Source organism: Macrosteles quadrilineatus, unplaced genomic scaffold (assembly GCF_028750875.1).
Source record: "Macrosteles quadrilineatus isolate MER2022 unplaced genomic scaffold, UCM_ALF_1.0 Scaffold_2__2_contigs__length_208266976, whole genome shotgun sequence".
Taxonomy (NCBI): Eukaryota; Metazoa; Arthropoda; class Insecta; order Hemiptera; family Cicadellidae; genus Macrosteles; species Macrosteles quadrilineatus.
In genome coordinates, this window is record NW_026542595.1 from 7,985,499 (window position 1) to 8,011,386 (window position 25,888).

A 25,888-nucleotide genomic window follows, 5' to 3' on the forward strand; every position below is an offset into this window, starting at 1 on the left:
TTAAACAAGGTAAAAAAACTTAAACTGGGTCATGGATTCCATTTTAAACCCATTTTTTAAATCCATTTTTCGAACCCAAGTTGTAGTGAGTTTGGATCCTGGTACCTGCCACTACTTTTTATCAGTACAGTTGCCCTTGTACTATAATCGTCTCACCTCTTGCTTTGCTTGATGCAATCCACACACAGGCCTCTGTGGCTTATGTGGACGGGCGAGGTAAAAGAGAAAGAAATTTTGTTTACTAACAAAGTGAAAACTGAAATAGTATACGTTACTACTTCAGAAAATAGATGTTTCCAAACATGTTTCGGGAAAATGCTTTTGCACAGTATTTTTCTCCCAAAATAACTCGACCCTATAAGAAAACGTTCAAAATTCATTTTATGTCCTAACGACTTAAGGGCTTCACTACTTTGAGAGGTTATGTTTTTGTATTAACTACTCACTGTATTAAAATACTTGACTACTCAATTTCAAATTCTTTTGTGATTTTACAGGGTTGGTACTAAATTTAGAAAAAAAAAATCCCTGGCTTTTCCAGGTTTTTCAGACTGATATCTATATAATTAATACGCTACATGAAACTTTGTCGGTTTAACTCCTCCGCCATTTCTTAACCGATTTTATCCATTGTTATCTCATTGGAAAGAGCGTGTCGTGTAGATTTGCAAACTGGCCATACATGTTTGAAATGTCCCTTGGGCTCTGCCCCAGTAGCTTTGAAAGTTTCCATGTTATCCTTATGAAGAACGTAATTGTTTACATTTTGATCAGCTGTATAATTTAATTGCTGTTATTTATTTTTCAATTCAATGAAAGGCATTGGGTACATTTACTAATTTTGTTGAAATTAAATATTTACTACAGTATTTCAATTTTACAATGTAAAAAATCGAGAAATCCTGGACAATTTTTAAGTCAAGTGATTTTAAAAGAATATGACTACATCCAAGAAACCTTAACAAAACTGTCATTGAAGGATTGGCATTATTCACATTTAAGAGAAACAAAAAACCATCAGAACAACATTAGGCCTTTCAATTCAGCATTTTTTTAGGTAAATATAATTTTTTTTATAACAGTAACTAGCCAAATGAAGCAAATAAAATTGTGACAGAGAGGCTATGCAGAGAATCAGGCAGTTCTTAAGTAATGTAAACAAAATGTTATCACTATAAAAAAATTACTGAAATTTGTAAACGTACTGGCGACAATGGGTAGTACCATGCAGATTATTACATTATCATTGACAAAGATCATCAACATGGACAACCTAATGCGGCTATAAGTAGGAAACATTAATTTGTAGAATACACTAAACAACCAGATCAGCTTTTGAAAAATGATAAAATATTTACAGGAAAGTTAATTATATGGAACTGTTAGGTACGGTATCTATGAGTTGAGTGTTTTAAACACATCGGAAATTATGACTTTTATTCGTTTTTAAAAATAAGTTATTTGTTTTTAAATACGGTAACCACTTTATTTATTTGCAATTGCTTGATTTAGAGCAACATGTACACTAGTTATTATTTTTCCAGGTATACCGCAAGTCGATATTGACAAATCTAAATCAAGAAATTTTAGAAAAAATGTAAATATTTAACTTGTTTAATCACTTCCAAATACAAAACTTGTTTCAAACTATATACATATCGATTCCTCCCCTGTACCTAAAACTAACTATCGATGTAAAAATGTGCATCAGTGCTTAAGTCGTTATTTTTGCTATTAGTCATCACCCTGACAAAAACATGTTTAGAGCAAAATGTTGCATCTCTGTAAAAAGGTAGTCTTTCAGAAGAAATTCCAGAATTTTTTCGTAATTTCCTGAGTTTTCCAGGTTTTTCCTCACCGTACCAACCCTGTTTTGTCTTTAGAATATTTGAGTTTAGTGTAAATTTTGTCACGTTGATGATTATATATAATTACGAAATATATGAGGTTGTCAATAGGTAAAAAAATTATAATCAGCTAATGTCCAGCAAAATTACTGAACGTTAGTAAGTAATGAATTCCTATTTCACGGCAGAAAGATGTTTTTCAGACTAAATCCATGCATGGGAGCTGGGAAGAACAATAAAACAAGAGTAGTGTAACGAAAAATACTATACAGGTTTTGTTTTTTCATACCAGCATTTAAAATGAATGAGTTCAATCAAAATAATTAACGGGAATAAAAGTTTAGCTGTAGTTTCTTTAAAATTTTTGTTCTCTCTAGCGGTGGTTGCCGAAGCCCCAGCCTGGAAGCCTTAAGGGCATTTTTTTAAATTTAAAAATGAATATTACCAATCTGATAGGGGACTTAAATTTTGAGTTGAACTTTTATCATTGTGGTTGCCGAAAGCATCTGCGAAGATTGCACAATCGAAAATCACGATTATGCCATGATCGATGAAGACGATGATGAGATCTCATCGAGGAAAGATATCCACAATTTCTCACCGACGGCAAGAGTTGTTCATGATATTGCCACAATTGCGGAAGATGAAGATAATGTCTTCGCATCCAAGAAAGATATTTTCTATTTCTCTGGACCGCAGGAAACGTTGAAGATGTCTCCCCAATAACAGAAGATGTCCACAATTTCACCACAACTGCAGGAGACGCTCACAATTTCTCTGTGACCAAGGGCTATTTTCAGTTTATTTTTGTGCTTACGGGTTTGCCCTGTTTACTTTCCAAATAAATTTTATATTTAACCAATATTTGGCCATAGTCCCGAAGGTCGACTTTTTTTCCCGACCCGAGGTAATATTTAACCTCATCAAACTGTTAAGTTTCCTACTGTAAACATAAAACCTCAAAGCTTTTGACCCTTTGAACCCCAGCGCTTCTTCATTACATGTTTTTTTTCATTGTATGAACACAAATTACAGATTTACAAGACAAGTTCTCTGTGGATAAACACATAGTTAGAACAAGTCAAATGTAGCAAAATCTCTGATCAGAAAATCCACCCAATTGTGGATCCTCCCCGCTAAGCTCTGCCACAAACAGGTCAACTCCTCATGAGTTGCAATCAAGACTTAACCAAGGCCAACTTTGAATCCTCCAACTACAGTGCTGTCTCCTGTTAGCAAAATTCATTGGTCAGATCTACCACATTAACAGTAGGCCTATGTGTAAATTCAACAGTCTGGCGTGTTAGATCTAGGCCTGTCCCTCAATTAGATTTCAGCCATTTACATACATACAAAGTATCAGTATAAAATGTTTTATACATTTTTATAGAACTGGAAAGCTTTAGAGATAAAGACAGGCAAACAAGTCCCCTGAACCTCTCCCACATGTATAAACCTCTAATTTCTAGTAGTGATACAATGATGGAATCAATGATCGTTATTTTATCTAGGCTCTTTATTTACACTATGAGAAAAAAAGACGAAGCAGTTTGACTCTCACAGTACTCCAGCTAGGCCTATAGAGGGTGAATGCGGACACTATTGGTCTTGTTTCCATCAGCCACTCACAATGTTTCAGTCGGCATCACAATTTGGACTGGACAGCGTTGAGGTTATGCTGTGTGAGACTATTTAAAAAAGTAACATGTCGGTGATTGCAACCTAAAGAGCTTTGTGCTGGGGGTATTTGTTCCACGCAAAGACCCTGTTCCTAGTCCAAACAAAAAATATTTGGTTAGAAAGTTGGAATTAAGCGATAAAACTTTTTAACAACAGCGGAAAGTGTTGAGTTGTTCAGAGCAGAAATTGAGCAGTTACCAAGATGTTTGTCAAACGCTTGCACATATTACTCCCAAAACATTTGGTGGCAAAAGATTATGGATTTGTCATAATTTCATTCTTTTGATTCTTGGGCCATCATAATTTTAAATGGATTAAAACGGAACGACAATTTTAAAATTCTTGTCAATATTCTACAAAACAATCCTAATGTAATAACATTACTCGTACGGACCCTCTTTTTCACCCACAGTTGTATTGATTGTGTTTGCATTAGGAACAGCATTGTTGCAAGGAATACAAAACTTCCAACAAAAAGCTTTTTGTGTTACAAATCTCTAACATTTTGTTTAACAAAATGCACACACACCATAACCTTGATGTTATCCAGTTTAAATCATGATGACGCCTGAAACGGTATGAGAGGCTGATGAAAACAAGACCATAGTGTACGGCTTCACCCTCTACAGCCAGAGTACTATGTGAGTCGGACCGCTTAATCTGTTTTTCAGCAACCTGTATGTTACATGTTACTGATGAGAGCAGCATACTTACATATTTCCAGCCGAGAGTAGTCTTACAGCATTCGCAGTAGATGTCAGCGACTGCATGTAGACCTGTGAGCAACACTCTCTCTTCTGCAGGTCCGCAACCTACGTTGACTCTGCAACATTAACAACCATAATTAGGATCATCAATATAATATTTTTAAATTTACATTCAATATATCAAATCAGAAGAGCTTTACCCTTCAAATAAAATGATGCAACAATAAGTTATTCTATTCAATTTACTATAAAATGATTTATAGGACTTGTAAAATTTATGAGTCTGGTCAATATAGTCAATATACCCTCAACCCAACACAATTTTCAGAGAAGGTTGAAAGCTTGTTGATTAGAAAGGCCTATTACAAAGTTGACAACTTTTTGAATGATTTTGAAATATGATAAGATAGTCTTGGGTCCCTACTTACTATAGCACTGGCTGGGAAAAAATCAGCTTTAAAACCTGGATACTCAAATGTTAATTAAGACCATGTTAAATAGTTGTAAGCCTAGTTTTATCCTCTGTTACAATTGCTGTTCAATTTTTCTTTTAGTATATTAAACTGTTGAATTTTATTACTTAGTATTTATAAACATAGTCTATATTTTTACATAGTTAACAATTTTTAAATGTATGTATAACCTAGAATGAAAGAAGCGACTTGTATAAGGACAATTTTATTTATGACGAAGCACCTGTACATACATCCTGTAATATTCTGTACATATAGAATTATAAGATAAACATGTGATTTACTTACACACTATTGAAGAGATAAGCTCTCCCTTGACTCCCTTGAAAGGACTGAAACAGAGAAGGGTAAAAATTACCACTAATAAAAATTAAGACCAAGCAATTTTTCTGTTAAATTTCCATTTAATAAAGAAAACTGCTTTTGGTTTAAAAAAAAATTAATTAAAATTTTAAAAAGTTTCAGCGGTTGGTGAGTAGAGTCTGCAGCCCCTGCTATATTATATGCGACGCTCGGTAGTCAGTGTAAGTGACAGAGACAGACCAGTGTCAGTCAGATTATATATCTACGTGTGTCAGTGACAGTTAGTAACAGTGACAGTGACAGTTAGTAACAGAGTAGAGCAAAGCGTTGTTGTTTTAAGTGATAAACCCTGTAACTTAGCTGCAATTAATTAATGTAAGTAGAAATATTGCACAGTAGAACCTTGATAACAAGACTCTCATGGGGATTGTAAAATAAGACTTGTTATCAAGGTTGACTTCTTATCGAAGTTTTTAATAACATGAGATTAGGGGTAAAATAATTTTAAGGGGTTTTAAATTACACTTGTTATCAAGGGTGACTTTGCTATCGAGGGTCTTCTTATCAAGGTTCCACTGTAATTTAGAAACTAGATAGGCTTAGCTAGGTTAGTTAGGTGATTGCTTATAATTACTGTATTTAAAGAATATTAGTGTTAATAAATAGTTATTGTGAAATCGCCATCGTTTTATTATCTAGATCCCATAAGCCTGCAACAATATATTATCGAGCAGATCGAAGCGAAGCTCTTATACAACACTCCTGCTTTTGTTTTACAAATACTCCTCCTGAACGGTTGAAACGATCTGCACAAAATTTAGCACAGTCATAGTAACCAACCATGGGAAGGTATAAATCTGAAATGGTACAAATCGGCCCACAGGGCTTTTCCCTATGTGAATTTAACTTTTAGAAATTTAACATGGGCCTTATGGGTTAATTGGTTGCCATGACAGCATTTGCAAGATAACAATAAAAATGTTAACAAGAGTTGTAACATATGTTTATTAATAAATCATTTTAACTAGCACATTGCAAAGTAGAGAACAAAAGGGAAGAACAATCAGATTGATAACGTTGAGCATTATTTGCTACAAAATGTATAACCAATAAGGATTATGAACCATTATCTTTTGATATTACAAGGAGACATTTTTCATTTACGCGAACCAGATGAACAATTTACTTTGAATACTGCAAGAGGGATTCCAAATTATGTAAACCAAATATATCATTAACTTTGGATACAGCAATTATCGACTTTAGATACTGGAAGTATAGATATCCCATTTACAAGAAACAGAGACATTGACAGGGTCGGATTTAGCATTTTGGCGCCCCTAGGCCCAAATAATTTTCCGCCCCCTAGTCTGGTCACAGATAACATACCCATAGGCCTAAGTTAATTGCTTGAATAACTTACCACTCCTCGTCGGAATTTTATCATTGCAAGTTTTTTGAAGAATTGACTCGTTTAGCCTTAACAAAATGCCGTCTTAAACACTTTTAAGACACTCCTGGTAATATTACAAGAAATTAAAACACACATCATAGAACTAACCCTAAAATAATAGAAACAACGTCAAAACTAACGTCCAGTGTCACCAACGTGAACTAGACATGAAAAAAAATTGAATTTACAATGTGATAGGAAGTCGACTTGAGTTATATTTAATCTATGGTAGTACTGCATCTAGGTTATATTTCCAAAGCAAAACAGAGCAATATTCCGGCCAACCATATCGATCCTTAGGTCTGAGGAGAAAATTACAGGATTAATGGTGCTTTGGAGGGTATTGAGTTTGTTGAAATCTTTTTGCAAACTGAGATTAATATTTTTTCGTTAATTTTAAAGATAAATAAATATTTTTTTTAAATATACAATGCAACGTATTATATATTTTAACTTGATCTTGCAGATTGTTGTAAACTAATCAAAAGATTAGTCAATAACTTTTGTTTTGTGAGTTATTTGTTTTTTGTGTTTGGTGTAACAGTGTCTAGCACGCATGCACCCCTAATCACTCAGATCAGTAGTGCAAGGCCAGCTAGTGGCAGTGCAGTGGCAACACGATGCATACCGCTCGGGCGCTCGTCAACATCCCTACAACCTACTCCCGTACCAATGTTCGTTACCAATGTTCGTTACCAATGTTGTAACGAAATTGATGCGTAATTCTGAAAAATAGTTTAAATCTTCTAACAATTATTTCTTCCTATGAACTTCAGAATCAGAATGCTTTATTAGCTAGAGTTTTTCTTTAACAACTTGACTATTTATTTTTATTAGCGAATTTCCCTATAGGGAAGTAGCTATTACCGTAGGTCTCATGGTAAGACCTAAGCCCGGGACCGATTTACTTTTTCATTTTGATGTCCCCAGAGGCCAAAAACACCATTCGTTCAAATTTTTATATATCTATATATAGAGATATATATATATATATATGTGTCCATAACTTGAGTAATTTTTGTCCGATTTTGATAAAATTTGGTTTGAAGGTGTAAGGCGGGATAGACTTGAACGAGTTCGCGAACCAGCATGATCGGACTATGGGAACGGGGGTTTATGGGGGGTTTTATGGGGTAAAAATAGGGTTTTCCCATTTTTGACCCTAAAAACAAAAAATTTCACAATTTCTTTTTAAACCATTTTGTAGAGCTTAAAAAAACAAATAATTTAGTACATTGAAGCGTTATTATGCGCTTAATTGTTACGGAGAAAATTCAAAAAAATTTTAATTTTAAAATTCCCATGTTATTCTTATGGAGAATAAGTCAACTGTTGTAGTTTGCTTGTTTATGAAAATATTTTGATTGATTTTGGAAAATACTTTTATTTCTTACTAAACTATTATCATTTTATACAAAAAATCTTTTTTACCCTCCCTGTTGCAGCAAACCTAAGTACTCGTTAAACTAATTTTATTTAAATAGGAAATAAATGTGCTATTTTCATGAAGGCATTTTAGTGTAAATCCAATCAGGTTAATGGAAATTCGCTTAGTCTGCAGGTTTGCTGCGGCGGGGGTATTTTTAGATATTAAAAAAAAATTCCTCTCGGCCTTGCGCCCTCTGGGCGCTCGCGCCCATAGGCCCGGGCCTACCGGGCCTATTGGGAAATCCGGCCCTGGACATTGACTTTGGATACTGCAAGTAGACATTTAATTTATGTAAACCAGATGAACTGTTGACTTTGATACTGCAAGTAGACATCTCATTTACATGATGGATAGCCTCTGGATCATTAAAATTAGCAGAATATGGTTTACTTTACCTTGCCTAAAATGATCCTGTTTTAGTCGTCAAACACGACAGCTGTTTCGTGCTACAATGAGCACATCTTCAAAGTGAAGAATTTCTTCTTGGTTTCTTCACTTTGAAGATGTGCTCATTGTAGCACGAAACAGCTGTCGTGTTTGACGACTAAAACAGGATCATTTTAGGCAAAGTAAAGTAAACCATATTCTACATCTCATTTACGTGAACCAAATGTGCCATTGACATTAGATACTTCAAGTAGACATTTAATTTATGAGAACTGGATGAACCATTGACTTTGGATACTGTAAGAAGACATACCCTTTACATATAACAGATGTAGCACCTTTGGGTCCTGCTAGTAGACATTGCAATATTTATGTGAACCATACGTACCATTGAATTAGGATTCGGTGAGGAGAAATCTCTTTTATGTGAACCAAATGTACCATTGACTTTGAATACTGCAAGTAGACATTCCATTTACTTGAACCAAATGTGCCATTGGCATTAGATAATTCAAGTAGACATTTAATTTATGAGAACCGAAAGACCATTGACTTTAGATACTGAGAGTAGACATCTCATTTACGTAAACCAATTGTACCATTGACTTTGGATACTGCAAGTGGACTAGACATCCCGTTTACGTGATATAAATGCACCATTGACACTGGATACTGCAAAGAGACATCTTATTTACGTGAACCAAAATGACCATTGAATTTGGATACTGTAAGTATACATCCCCTTTACGTATGAACAAATGAAGCATTACCTTTGGGTTCTGCAAGTAGACATTCCAAATGTACCATTGAATAAGGTTTCGGCCAGGAGTCGTCTCATTTACGTGAACTAGATTTAGCATTGACTTTGGATACAGTAAGTAGACATCCCAATTATTGTGTATAACAGACGTAGCATTGACTTAAAAAAGTTTTTATTAATATGCTTGCTCCGCTCAATATTGCAAGCAGACAACTGCATTGCACACCTAGTATATCTGTAGGCCTACTGTAATGTTTGGTGTTTGGGAGAGGGGGCAGTTAGGCAATTTCTGCTCCAGGGCGCCCCCAACCTTGCTACGCCACTGATTGAAATGCAAGATTTTTTAAATGTAAATTAGGATACTGTATTTCACTTTTCAACTAACTACATAAACATTCTTTTAAAGCTTTAATTAAATTTAATAAAAGTCTTTTAGTTTTTTTTCAGGGTGGTGTGGATCTAACTAACTCATGATATAAGTGGTTTTTATATTCCCATCATTAACTTACAAATAATATTATGGCATATTATTCATAAGCCAATAATAATGGCACTTCGCTAAACCAGAAGGTTTATTTTGACATAGAAGTTTGATATTCATATTACAATTTCATGGAAAAAGAGAAAATACTCTAGAAGTAAACACATAGCCCAGAAACTTAATGCTAAATCAAGAAATTTTAATAGAAATATAACATACTTTTCAACAGAAATTAATATTTATCTTGAAGGTACAATTAAACTACTAAATATACCTCTTCACCCTACTTCATTAATTTAAAACAATGCATTGTAAAATAATGTGATTGTGGAAAAACGGAAGATAGAAGGTAAGGGTGTTGCATAAACAGAAAGAAGCCCCTCAGGTTAATAAGAGTGCAGCTTTATAGTGCATCCTTCATTCTTCAATAACACAAAATAACACTTTAGGAACTTGTGCCGATTCATTGGACTCAGTATTTTGTTGTAATCTACAAACTGAAACCTGAGTGAAGTCCAAGACAAATCATTACAGGCTAATATTTTGTTAAAGACTGGCAGAAACAATTAATTCTATGTTTAAAAAATCCATCAAATACATCAAAATCATTAAAAGAGGTTGCAAAACTACCAGGAGATGCACTGAAAAATATAATTCAAGAAATTTTAGATAGGTATAGATGTGAATAGTTGGATTTGTAGTAGAGTGTGAGAAGGGCTAGATTTTGTATAAATATTATTACACCAACTAAAATATATAGTTTAACCTACTAATAATGAATTTTCTTTTTAAATCTTTTGTTGAAATTCAAGTATAGAACAGTAAAAGTGTACAATTTTTAAATTTAGCAATTATAATTTGAATAGAAGTTCAGCACAAAAGCTGAGTGAGCACAACACTATCTGATACTCAGACACAGAATCTGTCTTCTCAGATAACAGTATCCATGTCCTGTGATGCTCCATGGACCATAGCCTATCCCTCCCTCCCTCCCTACTGTGCCATATCAGCTTATCATGATATATCTTGTTGCCAGATATAAAAAAGCACCCCCGCCACAGCAAATCTGCCGACTAAGCAAATTTCCATCTGCCTGAATTGATTTTCAATTGAATCTATTTTTAAAAAAACATTAGGTTTAACGAGTACCTTGGTAAGCTGCTACAGGGAAACTAATAAAGTGTGTTTTATAGTAAAATATTAATAGCTTAGTATAAAATAAATCAATTTACCAAGTTTGATCAAATCCATAAACAAGCAAACTACAACATTTTTACAATATTCTCCATAAGAATAACATGGGAATTTTAAATTTATAATTTTTATCCTTTATCCTTTACCAATAACCGTACAAAAACACTTTGATATACTAAGTTATTTGTTTTTTAAGCTCTTTGAAAAAGTCTAGAGATAAATTGGAAAATTTTGTGTTTTGAGGGTCAAAAAGGAGAAAAACCATTTTTTACCCCATAAAACTCCCCGTAAAACCCTGTTCCCATAGTCCGATCATGCTGGTTCCCGTTCATTCAAGTTTATCCCGCCTTACACCTTCAAGCCGAATTTGACCAAAATCTGACAAAGATTACTCAAGTTGTTCATGGACACTTATAATTATATATGTATAAATTTGACCGAATGGTGTTTTTGGCCTCTGGGGACATTAAAATGAAAAAGTAAATCGGTCCCAGGCCCAAGATTTACCATGAGACCAATATAATATGTATGTAATGAATATTTAATATATTTATATTAAATCAATTGTGTTGATGATGGACTATCACTATGGCTATAGGGAAATTTGCTAATACATTCTCATGCATTTCATTGGTTAATTAATTTGATCTATAGTTAAGTAGATGTTGCTGTTGTTGCTCAATTTACAAACAACTTCTATTAACTCGTTTCCCATCTACAAGTTTCCTCTACAAGGAGAACCATTCAAGAACTTGAAGATTTCTATATTTTAAGCGGATTTTCCGTATAGGGAAAAAGCTATTAGTGTAGATCTCATAGTAGGACCACATGAATTTGTTATGTTTTAACAATGTGTTAATTTGTATTGGGATTTGCCTTTTCAATATTAACAGCATGACATCGTATAGCTCTATATTTAAAAACATTAATTTGTAAACACGAATAGTGGAGACTTTGACTTTACTATAAAATATTGTTTCAGTAGGTGTTATAATAATCACTACCTGTTTCAATAGGAAATACAGTTCACAGTGAATAAATCAACACGTTTTGTAATTTTTTGGGGAAATAAGCTTTATAAATATTTAAAAATCTCACCCAACAATTTCAACGAATATTTTTTGTCTCTCTGGGGACATGATCCTGGGTCTAAGACTTACCATGATCTACGGTACGTTAATAGCTTAGAACTGAGGGGCCGAGCCATGGCTCGGTATAAAAAATTAATATGAACTAAAAGATTAGAATACTAAGGTACATAGCTCAAGATAAATGTTAAGTCTTCTTTCACTTTTGTTCCAGGATGGAAGACAAAGAGAGCAGAGAGCAATGACATCTCCTTCCATAGACAAAGCTGGCGTGTGTCCGTAATAATCCCCCTGATATGGTGGCGAATCACAATTCAATTCAGCACAATAAAAGTACAAAAGCAGCCTAACTTATGCGGGAGGCCAGTTCATTGGTGAGACCGTGGTCTGCGTTTCAAAAAGTTATTGTGTATCAGATACAAAGAAGCAGGAGTGGCTTTGAAGGATACGGAACTAAAGGAAGATAGTTACAAAAGTGATTGAGAAGAGAAGACTTCTTTACGAATGACGAGACTAACAATAAATAATAGCTGCATTGTGTGTGTTTTTTTTTAAATTCTGGTCAAACAATGAAGTTATATAATAAAAACGGTATTGTAAACCAATTTGGTTTTTTATCTTTTTAAGGCTTTTTGGTTGTAACAACTTCCTTCGACAAGTTCCCTTGGGCAAAATCACTTTCATTGTATTTTTCTTAGTACAAATCATTATTTATTTATTTAATTAAATAATGCTACAACAGCCTCTAGGCCAATTACATCACAGTTACAAAGTTTTTCAAAACAAAACCTTAGAATACTGTAAAAGGCAGTGTTTTTATGCATGTTGCAGTCTGTGCATATCACAGCGCTATTGCCCAAGACTTGTGAGCTAGTTAGTGACTGTGCAGTGTTGCACTCAAACAATGACCTCCACTTGCACTTGACCTCTTGACTACTAGACCCCTCACAGACTAAGGGACCTACAAGGTCAAGGTAATACCACATAGGACATCCTTAGTTCCAGCAAAATAAACAGTCTCAAAACACATGTTAACTAATGATATAATTCAAAATACTCAAGATTTAATTAATGTGATTTTTTATCTATTTATTCATTTGCCCCTTTCTATAAACTTAAGAAGAGTGCAATCGTAATAACAAGATACAAAAAAACACAACAATGTAACAAATAAAGCCAACTGCTGCGGCAGGGGTATTATAACATTCATTGGTTTAAAAATATTTGACTAACCCAGCGTTTCATTATTCGCTCTGAAATTTTAAGGCAAATTTAAGTTGGTACAAACTGTATATAGGTAACAACATCATTATCCAACTAGAAATAGCTCAAATCTTCTAGGTCCCTAGGTGTAGGCTATCGAAGTCTATAAGCTGCTTCCCAGTAACAGGAATGAATATCTATCTATCTATATTCTTATATCTATATTATCTATAGGCTACATGAAACTTTGTGAACAATAAGGCTTTATTGTTTGAAGATTCAACCCCACACGATATATATACCAAAATGTTCGTCTAGGTGTGTAGATTTGCAAACTGGCCTTACATTTTTGAAAAAGTCCTTTGGGCTCCACCTCAGAGGCTTTTAAAGTTACCATGTTATCCTTATGAAGAACATAATTGTTTACATTATGAACAGCTGGATAATTTAATTTCTGTTAATATATTAGTTGCAACTAGTGAGTCGGTGGCTTAGTCGGTAGCGTTGCGGACTTCGGGCCCATGGCAGCGATGTCATGGGTTCGGATCCTGGTCACTGCCGAAAACATTTTATCAGTACAGTTCACCTTTGTACTGTACCGGCTCACTCCTTACTTTGCTGTAAACGATCCACGCACGGGCGGTTAGTCTATGTGGATGGGCAAATGCAAGGTTAAAAAAGGCCGCCAATACAGACAATCTACAATATAATAGGTACTTTAATGTCGCTAACCTCTTTAAAAAAAAAAACAAACATGTGCTACAATGAATATCTATATTATTCTGTAAGCAATTTTTAAAATAAAAATTGTGATAGTTTGACAGCTCGCTAAATTTTATTGGGAGGGCTCAAATTAAAGGTCTTGGCCCCAAGGAGTCGGGAAAAATAGCAGATTATCTAAAGATTTACCAGAAAATGAGAAATAACAAAAAGAAAATCTTCCATTTTAAATGCATTGGGATTTAAAAACGTCAGCTCTGTTTACATTAAACATGTTATTACAAATATATTATTTTTTTCCACTTTAAGCGCATGGTGTTATTTATATTATATTTCTACAAGTTAACCTATGGTGTTATTTATATTGGAGACTAATAGTAAAATGGCCTATTGTGTGGCTGGATCCAGGATCCAGGGTTTAATATTCAGTACTGAAAGCAATGGAATCAATGAGAGTACCTATCTTAACTCCCTGACCCAAATCCTACCCTACACACAGTATCGACAGCAATAACTTTGGTTTATAGCCCACAAGCCACAAGTCTGTAAAGTTATCATGTCATCCTTTATTTTCTTGCTCTTGCGATATACAAACTCATATCTTGATATTAGACTGATAATTTACCATAAGCACAAAACTACTAATAAATAGCAGTAAAATTTGCTAGTAACAAAAAATTAAAAAACCGGTAGGAACTCATACCATGCTATATAAGTATAACATCGATGAAACTATATTCTTTAAGCTACAAGTACTTTTGGATAACTGGTAAAAACAATTGTGACAGTCTAAAAAATGCACTATGATTATATTTTAAACAGTGCAAGACTGCCAACAGTGAAATGTCTTTGACACAGAAACTTTCTGCAAATAAACTTGAAACTGTTTCTATTCTGCAAATAAACTTGAAACTGTTTATAAACAAGTAGTAGAAATAGTTCAGAACTGACGATTGACATCTACAGCACGTTCCTGGGTTGAACAAATAACTACTGTTTTGATGATGTTTTGTAAGACTCAGAAGTAGTTTTAAGTAAAAAGTAAAGTGTTATGTTAGTTTTGTAAAGGCTCAGTTACAAAGAGTTAGTGCTGAGTAGTGCTGAGTGTTCCCATATTCCTACATTAACCTCTCGGATGAGTTGGTTTTAAGATCTAGCACAATTCCGAAATATATAGCCCGCTTCTTTCATTATAGCAAGTTTCCCATATAGGAGTAACACCCTATGCCCTGTGTGAGAAGAATTTCACACTGTGCTCTCCACTCAGGCTCTTCCTCTAGCTTATCTCAAGTATATTTCCGGCACAACGGTTTTTTATTTACAGCTGAAAGCATAAGATTGTACCATAGCATGTTGTTTTTATGTACCTCAATTCTCTGTGTTGTTTACCAAGCTCTCATTTAAAGCAATGGAAAAACAATTACCGGTAGCTGATTTTTCTTTGCTCTGAATTCAATTTTCCTTTCCTTTAGATCAGTTTTTTATTTGCCAACCTCTTGCTAGTATTTATTTACAATTTATTCTTATATTCAAAATTTAGCTGTTATTACCATTCATCGATGTAAATGTAAACAAAAATTGACATAAGCTAGTTTTGTTGTATTTTTAGCATAGTGTGTTTTCACTGCACAATGGACATTAACCTTGAATGTTTACATTGTCAAGAAGGATTTCTTTTACCCATTTGATTTATTTTGTTATATAATGTTTATTAGGAAATATTACAGTTTTGATCTGACTGAGGTCTATTATTCTATGTGAGATTGCGTTGTGATGAAAAGTATTGTTCATACCTTGTAAATAAAATAATTTTCCGTCACTTGCTCCAATAACTTCCGTTTTCGGCTGCGTCTTGTAAGTGAAACTCGCTCTCAAATTCTTGTCCCGGTTTCGCCTCGCACATGAAATTAGGTGTACCAGTGTTCATAGCTTTGCATCACACATGGAACTTGAGTGTGCATCGGAAAATAACACTTTCGCAGTACACTACTCGTAAAATAATGAAATATACTATTTCTACAGCAAGTAGCCTACAGTTCATAAAAATTAATAGTTAACAAATCAAACTTTGCATATCATAATCAGAAATTAATCACTCGAGACAACAGAGACAGTTTCATAGCAGATAATTTGGAAGTGGCTCTCGCTATTTCAGAGATTGATGTCTTGCTCACAGACCAGCAGCCACTACTACTATCATCATGCACACTACACCGTATAATCAAGCCTTTAATTGGGTATCAAAAAGTTCTCACACTTTCGTGATCTACATGTCCTCCAGTATCCATGAACAATATTCACCTCCCTCAAGTAACGGAAATAAAATACTTGGGCATGCACTTAGATGCAAAGCTTAATTGGAAGGCACATATCTGGACTAAAAGGCAACATCTAAATTTAAAAACAACCAAACTTAATTGGCTTCTTGGATCTAAATCAAAACTCAGTACACAAAATAAATTGTTACTGTACAAAACAGTTTTAAAACCAATTTGGACTTATGGTATTCAGCTTTGGGGATCAGCAAGTACCTCAAACATTGAAATTATTCAACGTTACCAATCAAAATTATTACGTAAAATTGTAAACGCTCCTTGGTTTGTTACCAACAGAACACTTCACAATGATCTTCAAATTCGAACGGTAAAAGAAGAAATTACAAAATATAGTGAAAAATACATTATAAAATTGGAAAATCATTCAAATCATCTTGCACTTAATTTATTGGACAATCACAACACCATTTACAGACTGAAGCGACATACGATATTGGACCTACCATTCAGATTCGGCTAAGTGTTATCAAAATTCTCTTTGTTTGCTAGTGTTGACGGTGGTCAATCACTAGCTCATGTTCTTCAAGTTATTTTTGTATTACTATATATATCATTTGCTTATTGTTCAACTTGAACAGATTGTAAATTAAATAAAGTTAAAAAAAAAAAAAAAAAAAAAAAAAAAAAAAACACTTTCGTGATCTAATCAATCCGATACATAATATATGAAATCTGCACCAAGAAATTTGAATGGGGATATATACTATGGGATATACCTACTGCAGAAAACAAAGCAATTTATTTACTGTATATGTCCACTCCCTGTATGGGACCCTCCCTGACAACAACAGGTCTTTTGTGAAGCTATTAAGGGACCTTTGTCCTCAATGTCAAATGGCTTGGCGAATTATGCTCAATTTTCAGTAGTTGCATGTTCAAAAGGTAAAATTTCTATATCACTCATTTGCTTTGTACAAAGTATTTTTATCTTGTTAGTTTTAGAAAATATAGCTGTGTTATTACTTTCACAATTCAAACTAGTTTATAAATACATTCCAATGCCACAACCCTAGCTAGGGTGCACAATAATCCACAAAGCATCAAAGCCTCTTGGGACCTCAGCACATCTTTAAGGGAGGATGAGGGGGGGGGTATACATAAATTGTTTGTTATAGAGCAGTCAAATATGAATGTTACCAAATGCACTAATGTTTCTTAGTGTAATAATCATCTGTGTAATAATCAAACTAATGGAATGGATAATGTCCAAAATCAATGACGTTGAGATGGTAAACTAAAGACTAATTACTCAAATGTATGAAAATGTTCTGGTAGAAAATTCTATCACTATAGGCTAGACATAGGGTGAGTGCACCAGTGAATGACGTTGAGGCTTGAGTTTCCTTTAGTATCCGACATGGGAAAATAGACTATTGAGCTTTAAGTGTGAGAATATTTTTAATGTCTTGTCCATATTTTCCTGTGTATTTCCTAATGATAAAACTTAATAAATTAGGTATGTTCACCCACATGTTTTGATGAGATTTTGTGTTTCTTAAATCACTTAATCCATCAGAAAACATTGTTTTCAAACAAACTTTATCTAAATTTACTATGTTACAGGATGTCAAATTCAAGGTTTTTTTGAAAGTCAATAATTGATCCACCCAAAGTTGTGCAATCCAGTAAATAACCAGGGTCTGAAATAATTGTTGGTTAGGATTTTGATCCTAATTTTTTTATCACAATTTTATTTACAATCTGTTCAGTTTTTTGAACATTTAGCAAATACAATAACAATTATTAATGCAACTTTTAGTTAATCTCTATCCATTGCCAGATCTAACTTAAAAATATTTCAAATGAAAAAAATAGCAAAAAGAAAATTAAATTATCCAAACAAAACGTGAGCTGAGGTCTAAAACATGAGTTCTTTTCAGTCTGTATGTAGCGGTACTATTGTCCAAGAGGTTTTAGAGCCAGGTGGTTAGGGTGATTTTCAAGCTTTTTAAGATATTTTACACTAAATTTTTTTATTTCCTCTTCAACTGTCGGAATTCCACTGTCCTTTTGAAGTATATTATTATTTACATACCAAGGGGCTTGCAGGATGAATCTGAAAACTTTTGACTGAAATCGTTGGATGATATTTAGGTTTGATATTTGAAATGATCCTAAAACGAGTACAGAATTGTGCTTTAACATTATTTATAGGCCTACTGTAAATTGCAATATATTGCACTTTCAATCAATAATCAAAGAACCATGACAAATTACAACCATAATAACCATGTTTGTGTAAGACCCTAAATAGTCGAAAGATTGAAGATAAACTAGTTGGAACACTTAATTTTGTTTATGGTACGTTAGAAAAAAGTGATTGACACTTTCTTTTTGAACCAGTGACTGGGTGTATTTTACAATCAGGCTCCAAAGTAACTTATAAGACCTTTTGTGAAGACTAGGCAAAACGGAACGCATAATATGCAATTTTTTAACAAAACGGTCATTCACTGGTGCTTGCACTCACCCTACTTGTAAATTGGATGTTATGAGATTAATCCCACTTCTTTTATACTGTAGTTTATAAAACAATCAGTATTTCTTTATACAGACAAAAAGTTCATCATCAAGTATATACTGTATTATAGTACTCGGCTGATAACTTCACAATAAAATTAAAAAAAAAGGTTTAAGGGGTAGTACTGCTGAGTAGCCTGGTACTTTGGTATTATACTGACCACACCGATAAATCGACTTCCATATAAGATTTTAATTAGTTTAGATAACATAATCTTCCTAACCCAACCTAAAACATAGTCCACCCTTAGGTTAGGTATAAATTATTAGGTGAGGTCGATATAATACCAAAGTACCGGTAGCCTATGATTACCTTTATTCTTACCATATTAAATATTTTTTCAAAATAAACATATTGTTTTCAATGGTTATGTTGTATCTTCCGACAGCCAACAAAGGCCTGTCACTTCTAGGCTACAGCAACCACATCACTCATTGGAATCTTTTGTGCTTTTCATCAGTAGAAGATTGTGACAAATGGCATTTCGCTTAGTCGATGACAGATGACAGTTCCTTTTACAATATAACAGTGTAAAATGATAGGGCCTACACACTGGGAATAATTTTATCTGATTTTAAACTAAGTACGGGGGTTCGGTTGACGTCAATTCCAATTGAGTTTAGTCGTTAAAACAAACAGACGTTTTATAATTTACAGAAACAAATTTTTATTACAAATATAGACATTTGATCGCTGAAATAATAACCAACTCTGTAATGAGTTGTTCCCGAGATCAATACAGTGATAATTAATAAGGTATTTACTGTCTTAACATAGTACAACATTCAACTACAATAATACTCCTTAGTTAAATGATGTTTTTTCCTCTGACTGGATTTTGTGATTCGCTAGTATACTGTGGATGGCTTCATATAAACACACGAGACAAGTCTTTTGTTTACTTTTTCCTTGTTATTTTGTCCAACCAACATAGTTACTTAGCAACCCATAAGGCCAATGTTAATTTTTTTTTTATTTTTACTAGTGGCTGTCACCAATCACGTTTTTAGGGCTATAAGTCCCTAATTCTAAAATTTAGACAAAATTCTTCCTCTGGATTGCGAGATGCATACATATATAGCAGTAAAAAAATTCCCAGAATGAATTTCCCGCCTTGCAGTAGTTGGAACGACTCCTGTGGAGGGCATTTTTTCAGTAGGGGTATAGCTGATGAGCCGTAGTCTAGCGAGTAGGCCTAAAATTTAATTGATTGTTAATTCCGATTTCCACGCACAACTTATCGTACACTCGCTCAATGTTTACGTCATTGACTGCTGTTGAAGGACGTCCACTAGGAGGGTCATTGTCAATGCTTTCACAGCCTTCACGAAACCGTTTGTGGCACTCATACCGCACGTTGTTCGTGAAATGCCATTTTTCAATGCAGGTAAACGAATAATAGAAACCAACAATGTAGACTTGCAGGTACACGAAAAGCGCTTTCTAATGTTAGACTATGGCTCGTCGGCTATACCTCCACTACCGAAATGCCCTCCCAGGGAGTTGTACAATTACTGCTAGGCGAATTTCCCACGGGCGATCACGCTAAATGTCTACAGAAATTCATTCCAGGAATTTTTTTACTGAGGTAGTCAGGGCCGGTTCTAGGAATTTTTCAGAGTTAAGCGAACACCCGAATCAGCGCCACCTAGAATATTTCCATGAGTTACACACCGGTAATCTTTGAGTTGACTCTTTTAAACTCATTGTAAATATGACTGTTCTTCGCTTTGAAATAACTTCTGTAATACTTTGCAATTGCTTGAGTTTGAGCAACATGTACACATGTTAATTAATTCAACAAAAGATAAATATTTAATGCCAACACCACTTCTTCAATCTAGTGGTTTATTTACCAAACTATTATGCAGTTTACTTATTATCTAATATCTACTTAATAAAATGATTGTCCTATTATCAGAGTGCTTGTTTTTTAGCCAAGTGTTTGTCTTTCGCATGGTGATAAAAGTTCCCAGTGAGTTGTTTTGATATGGTGCATTGTTTTCTAGACTGGATCTCTATCATACAAGTTAAGTTGTTGAAGTTAAGGTCAATAATTTAGGTTCAGTATTGTGAAATGCATATGTGTCAGCTAAATTAAATTAATACCCCCGCCGCAGCAAACCTGCAGACTTAAAGATTTTCCATTTGACTGATTGGATGTACACTGAAATGTCTACTTAAAAATATAACATTTATTCCCGATTTAAATAGAATTAGTTTAACAAGTACTTAGGTTTGCTGCATCAGGGAGGGTAAAACTGTTTTTTTTTTAATGTTAATAGTTAGTAAGAAATAAAAACATTTTCCAAATTTGATCAAAATATGTTCATAAACAAGCAAACTACAACAGTTTATTTATTCTCCATACGAATAACATGGGAATTTTAAATTTACAATTTTTTTGAATTTTCTCCGTAACCATTAGGCGCATAATAGCGCTTCAATATACTAAATTATTTGTTTTTTTAAGCTCTACAAAATGGTTTAGAAAGAAATTGCAAAATTTTATGTTTTTTGGGTCAAAAATGGGAAAAACCTATTTTTCCCCCATAAAACCCCCCATAAACCCCCGTTCCCATGATCCGATCATGCTGGATCGCGAACTCGTTCGAATAAACGTAGGTTTAAACATTTGTACCAAATTTCATCAAAATCGGATCATTTTTGCTTGAGTTATCGTGCTAAAGGACACATATATATATATATATAGGTATGTATATAAATATATAAATATATATATATATATATATGAATTTGAACGAATGGTGATTTTGGCCTCTAGGGACCTCAAAACGAAAAAAAAAATCGGTCCCGCGTCCAGGTCTTACCATGAGTACTACGGTAATAGCTTATTCCCTATATGGGAAATTCGCTAAAATCATAAATGACATCATTATATTGAATTTTAGCCTCCTGATCACATTTAAATACTATAAATTGGTGTAAAATACCTGCATTTATGCGATCTTGTGTTGTAGCTGAGTTGCTACCGGTTTCAACTCACATTGGAGTCATCTTCAGGCGGTTATAAGATGTCTTCTCGCTTCATTCGAAGGTCGTCAAATGGATAATAAATAAACAAAACACAAACACGTACACGGACATAAAAACGAACATTTAAAGCTGTAAAAATACTGAAAACGGTAGGCCTCCGGGACACGACACGACGTGATCGGGCGAAAGTTATGTCTAGACATAACTTTCGCCCGATCACGTCGTGTCGTGTCCCGGAGGCCTACCGTTTTCAGTATTTTTACAGCTTTAAATGTTCGTTTTTATGTCCGTGTACGTGTTTGTGTTTTGTTTATTTATTATCCATTTGACGACCTTCGAATGAAGCGAGAAGACATCTTATAACCGCCTGAAGATGACTCCAATGTGAGTTGAAACCGGTAGCAACTCAGCTACAACACAAGATCGCATAAATGCAGGTATTTTACACCAATTTATAGCATAAATGACAGCTAAAATTACATTTTATATTATTATAGAATGATTCTTTTAAATTTTTAGGTAAAATATAAAACATGGATTGATTAAATAAAAATATTGTTTTGTGTCACAAAACTTCTGATCACAAGAAATTACGAGGGTTGTTTTTTAAGTAAGTTTATATCCCTAATGTAATGATTGATTTTTAATAATTGAAGGTTAAGAGCAGAAATGGGTTACGAGGGATTTTTAAAATTGCAATGAAAATGTACATTTTGGAAAGAATTATGTTTTTGGGGAATGGTAGACTTCTCACAAAAGACGACTAGGGATAAAGGTTTTCATGGTGATGTTTAGGTACAAGTCCTAACCCATTTTTGAACTTTACTCTCACTTCTGTCATTAGGGTCATAACCTTCAGTCATCTAAATATATAAAAGGCAAAGCCCTCACTGACTCACTGACTCACTCATCACTAATTCTCCCACTTCCCATTTACCTAGGAGGCTGAAATTTGGTACACTGATTCTTTAGGCATTAAATAGGAAAACTAAGTAGTTTTTATTCTGATCGGACTCTTGGGCTCCGCCCCAGTGGCTCTGGAGTTTCCCATGTTAACCTTATGATTTTTCATATTTAAAAGGAATTAATGAATCTTAACAGCTGTTTCAATTAAACAAGTTAGTTCTATTCTATGATGTTCAATAGCATTCAAGTTACAAGGATTACCAACAGGGTGCAGCACTATCATTTTTTTTTATATTTATGACAACAGCTAATTTGCAACCAAAAGGTGAGTGAGCGTAGCGAACGAACTTCAACCTGGAGGCGAGATAGCGTAGCGAACGAGCTAACCTGAAGGCAAGTGAGCGCAGCGAACGAGCTCCAACCTAAAGGTGAGTGAACGTAGCGAACGAACTTCAACCAGGACGTGATTGAGCCATGCGAATACTTATGAAGTTAAACGGGGCAAAGCCCGAGGGTACAGCTAGTCTATATATATAAAAGGCAAAGCCCTCACTGACTCACTCACTCATCACTAATTCTCTTACTTCCCATTTACCTAGGAGGCTGAAATTTGGTACACTGATTCTTTAGGCATTAAATAGGAAAACTAAGCTGTTTTTATTCTGATCGGACTCTCGGGCTCCGCCCCAGTGGCTCTGGAGTTTCCCATTATAACCTTATGAGTACTCATATTTAAATGGAATTAATGAATCTTAGCAGCTGTTTCAATTAAACAAGTTGGTTCTGTTCTATGATGTTCAATAGCATTAAAGTTAAGGATTACCAACAGGGTGCAGCATGTTTATTTCTTTTACATTTATGACAACAGCTAATTTCCAACCAAAAGGTGAGTAAGCGTAGCGAACGAACTTTAACTTGGAGGTGAGTTAGCATAGCGAACGAGCTAACCTGAAGGCCAGTGAGCGCAGCAAACAAGCTCCAACCTAAAAATGAGTGAGCGTAGCGAACGAACTTCAACCAGGACGTGATTGAGGCATGCGAATGAGCTCACTTATGAAGTTAAACGGGGCAAAGCCCGCGGGTACAGCTAGTATGGTGATAAATGTCGGCCACAGAATTGTTTATTGTGGTCAAAAAAGGTATCACTGATCAAATCTTGCATGCAGTTAGAGATTAAATAATTTTCAAAATTTTCAAACCACACAGCGAAGCATACACATCAGCTACAGAACTGCAAATGGCACCATTCTGTTTACCAATGATGCCAGTAAATGCGTGACCCACTTCAAAAAACGGCCCTTACTTGAAAAATTACCATTGTATATTCATATCTGTTTTGGTTATATATCATCATATCTAAAACACTGATTAAGTTTTAATGGATGGCGTGTATAGTGAATAAGGAACTTTTGCTGTTGGCTTACGGTTATACTCTAGTTGATAATGTTTGTTGAACTTATTCTGAATTTTTAGAAGGTAAAATTGATACAACTTACTTTCGAGATGAGCTCGTCGTGGTTTGCGAGATGAGCTCGACAGTGAATACAAGAGTAAGTTCTGTGGCAATGGGGCAAGTACGCCTGAAACGTCTTCACCATGGCGCATGCTCTGCCATACAGACTGCCGGCTCATACACCTGGGAACAAAATATGATGATAACATAGGCAATACGAGAAATTTCATAGCACTGGGGCAAGCAGTGGCATTTCCAGGAGGGGGTATAAGGGCTCTTTAAAGCCTCCTTATTGGAACCTAAATAGGCCTACCGCATATAAATTTAGCTATACTTTTTGTCATAAAAATGTTACGGAGGTTTTCTGACAGTATATAAACAATTTGTCTGTGGAGGACCCCTGGACCTCCCTCTCGGTGTGAGTACCCCTGTTAGCCCCCATTTGACAAGCTCCTAGAACTGCCAGTGGGCAAGTACGTCTGAAACGTCTTCACATTTCAGCAGGCACATGATCTGCAATACACTGCCGGTTCATACACCTGGCAACAAAATATGATGAAATTAAAGATTGGCAATACAAGAATTTAGTAGCAATGGAGAAAGCACGCCTGGAACATCTTCACCTGCTCTGCTATATAGACTGCTAGCGGTCAGGTTGAGCGGTTAGGTTAGTTTATCATGGTAAAGCTACTATTTCTCCCATAACCATATTTTCATGCCATAGGCCTACATAACTTAGTACGCATTGTCAACAGTTTATCTCAGCTAAATAGGTTAAAGTATAGGTGAAGTCTATACTTTATTCTTAATACCTGTAAGTTTGACTATACTTATATCAAAACTAAGAAAACTTAAGAAACCATCATTAAAAATCAACTTGTAACTTTTATTGAAACAAACAACCTATTCTCGGATCTCCAACATGGATTCAGGCGTAATAAATCTACAGTGACTGCGGTGGCCGAACTTCTAAGCAGAGTGCATAATGCTTTTGAATCTTCAGATACATTGTCTTTTGACACTCAACACTCTGCGATCTGAGCAAGGCATTTGACTGATTCTCCCACAAAATCCTATTAGACAAGCTTGAACGTTATGGTGTAGGTGGTGTTGCCGTGCACACTTGAAATCCTATATTGGAAGTAGAAAATCAAGTTTTTTCTTTAGGCCTAAGTGGTGCAAAATCTCAGGCCATGAATGTATAGCCCATGCAGTATTCCCCAAGGCTCGATTATGGGGCCTGTAATGTTCCTTGTCGCCATAAATGACCTCGAACTCAACGGTATGGCCCTCTGATTTGCGGATGGCACTACCATCTTCTTGCCTGGTGCAACTCCTCCCTTATCACTTTAAACGGTTGATGTAAATTAAATAGTGTTTCTATTATTTTAGGGTCAATTTCATGATTTGTGGCTTACTGTTTGGTTATACAACTAGGGGACGAGTTATTGTTTATTATTTACATCGTTTTATTTTGTGAAACGAGGTTTTATATAGGGTAACTGAAAATAACAAGAACAAAATTGTAAACAAAACACAACCTCTACAGTGTACTACAACAATAAACAACAATGCGACAGTAAAATTGTAATCAGCTGATCCACAAGGATGAGAAATTTACTGAGGGAGGATGTTAGTATGTTCCCATATAAGGAATAAGCTATTACCGTAAGTCTCATGGAATCGATTTACTTTTTTGTTTTGAGGTCCCCAGCCATCTAGTGAACATTGTTCGTCAAGTGTGGACGCACCTTGTTATAGTAATATGTTTTCTGTGGTTGTACTCACTAAATAGTCCAGGATCTGAAGGGGGTTGAGTATTCATGGAAAGCCTGATGCAATTTTATTTCCGATTGTTGTTATAGGCACTATAGTGATAATGAAAACGCATGTTGTCACCCCCCCCCCAACGTGGTCGACATCCCCTGGGGGAGGGGGAATATGGCGGGG

The 25,888-nt window shown here is 34.8% G+C and overlaps 1 protein-coding gene across 4 annotated transcripts in view; it reads right to left on the reverse strand.

Annotated features, from left to right (window-relative positions):
- Positions 1-25,888, reverse strand: part of LOC128987366 (protein yippee-like 2) — a 119,919-nt gene that overhangs the window by 3,395 nt on the left and 90,636 nt on the right. For all 4 annotated transcript variants that reach the window (XM_054408180.1, XM_054408179.1, XM_054408181.1 and 1 more), the window contains 3 exons: positions 23,982-24,121; positions 4,996-5,039; positions 4,242-4,350 (listed from right to left, as the gene is read on the reverse strand). In XM_054408180.1, the coding sequence (XP_054264155.1) occupies positions 4,242-4,350; positions 4,996-5,039; positions 23,982-24,083 (255 nt within the window). In that variant the 5' untranslated portion in view covers positions 24,084-24,121. The remainder of the gene's footprint in view (positions 1-4,241; positions 4,351-4,995; positions 5,040-23,981; positions 24,122-25,888) is intronic.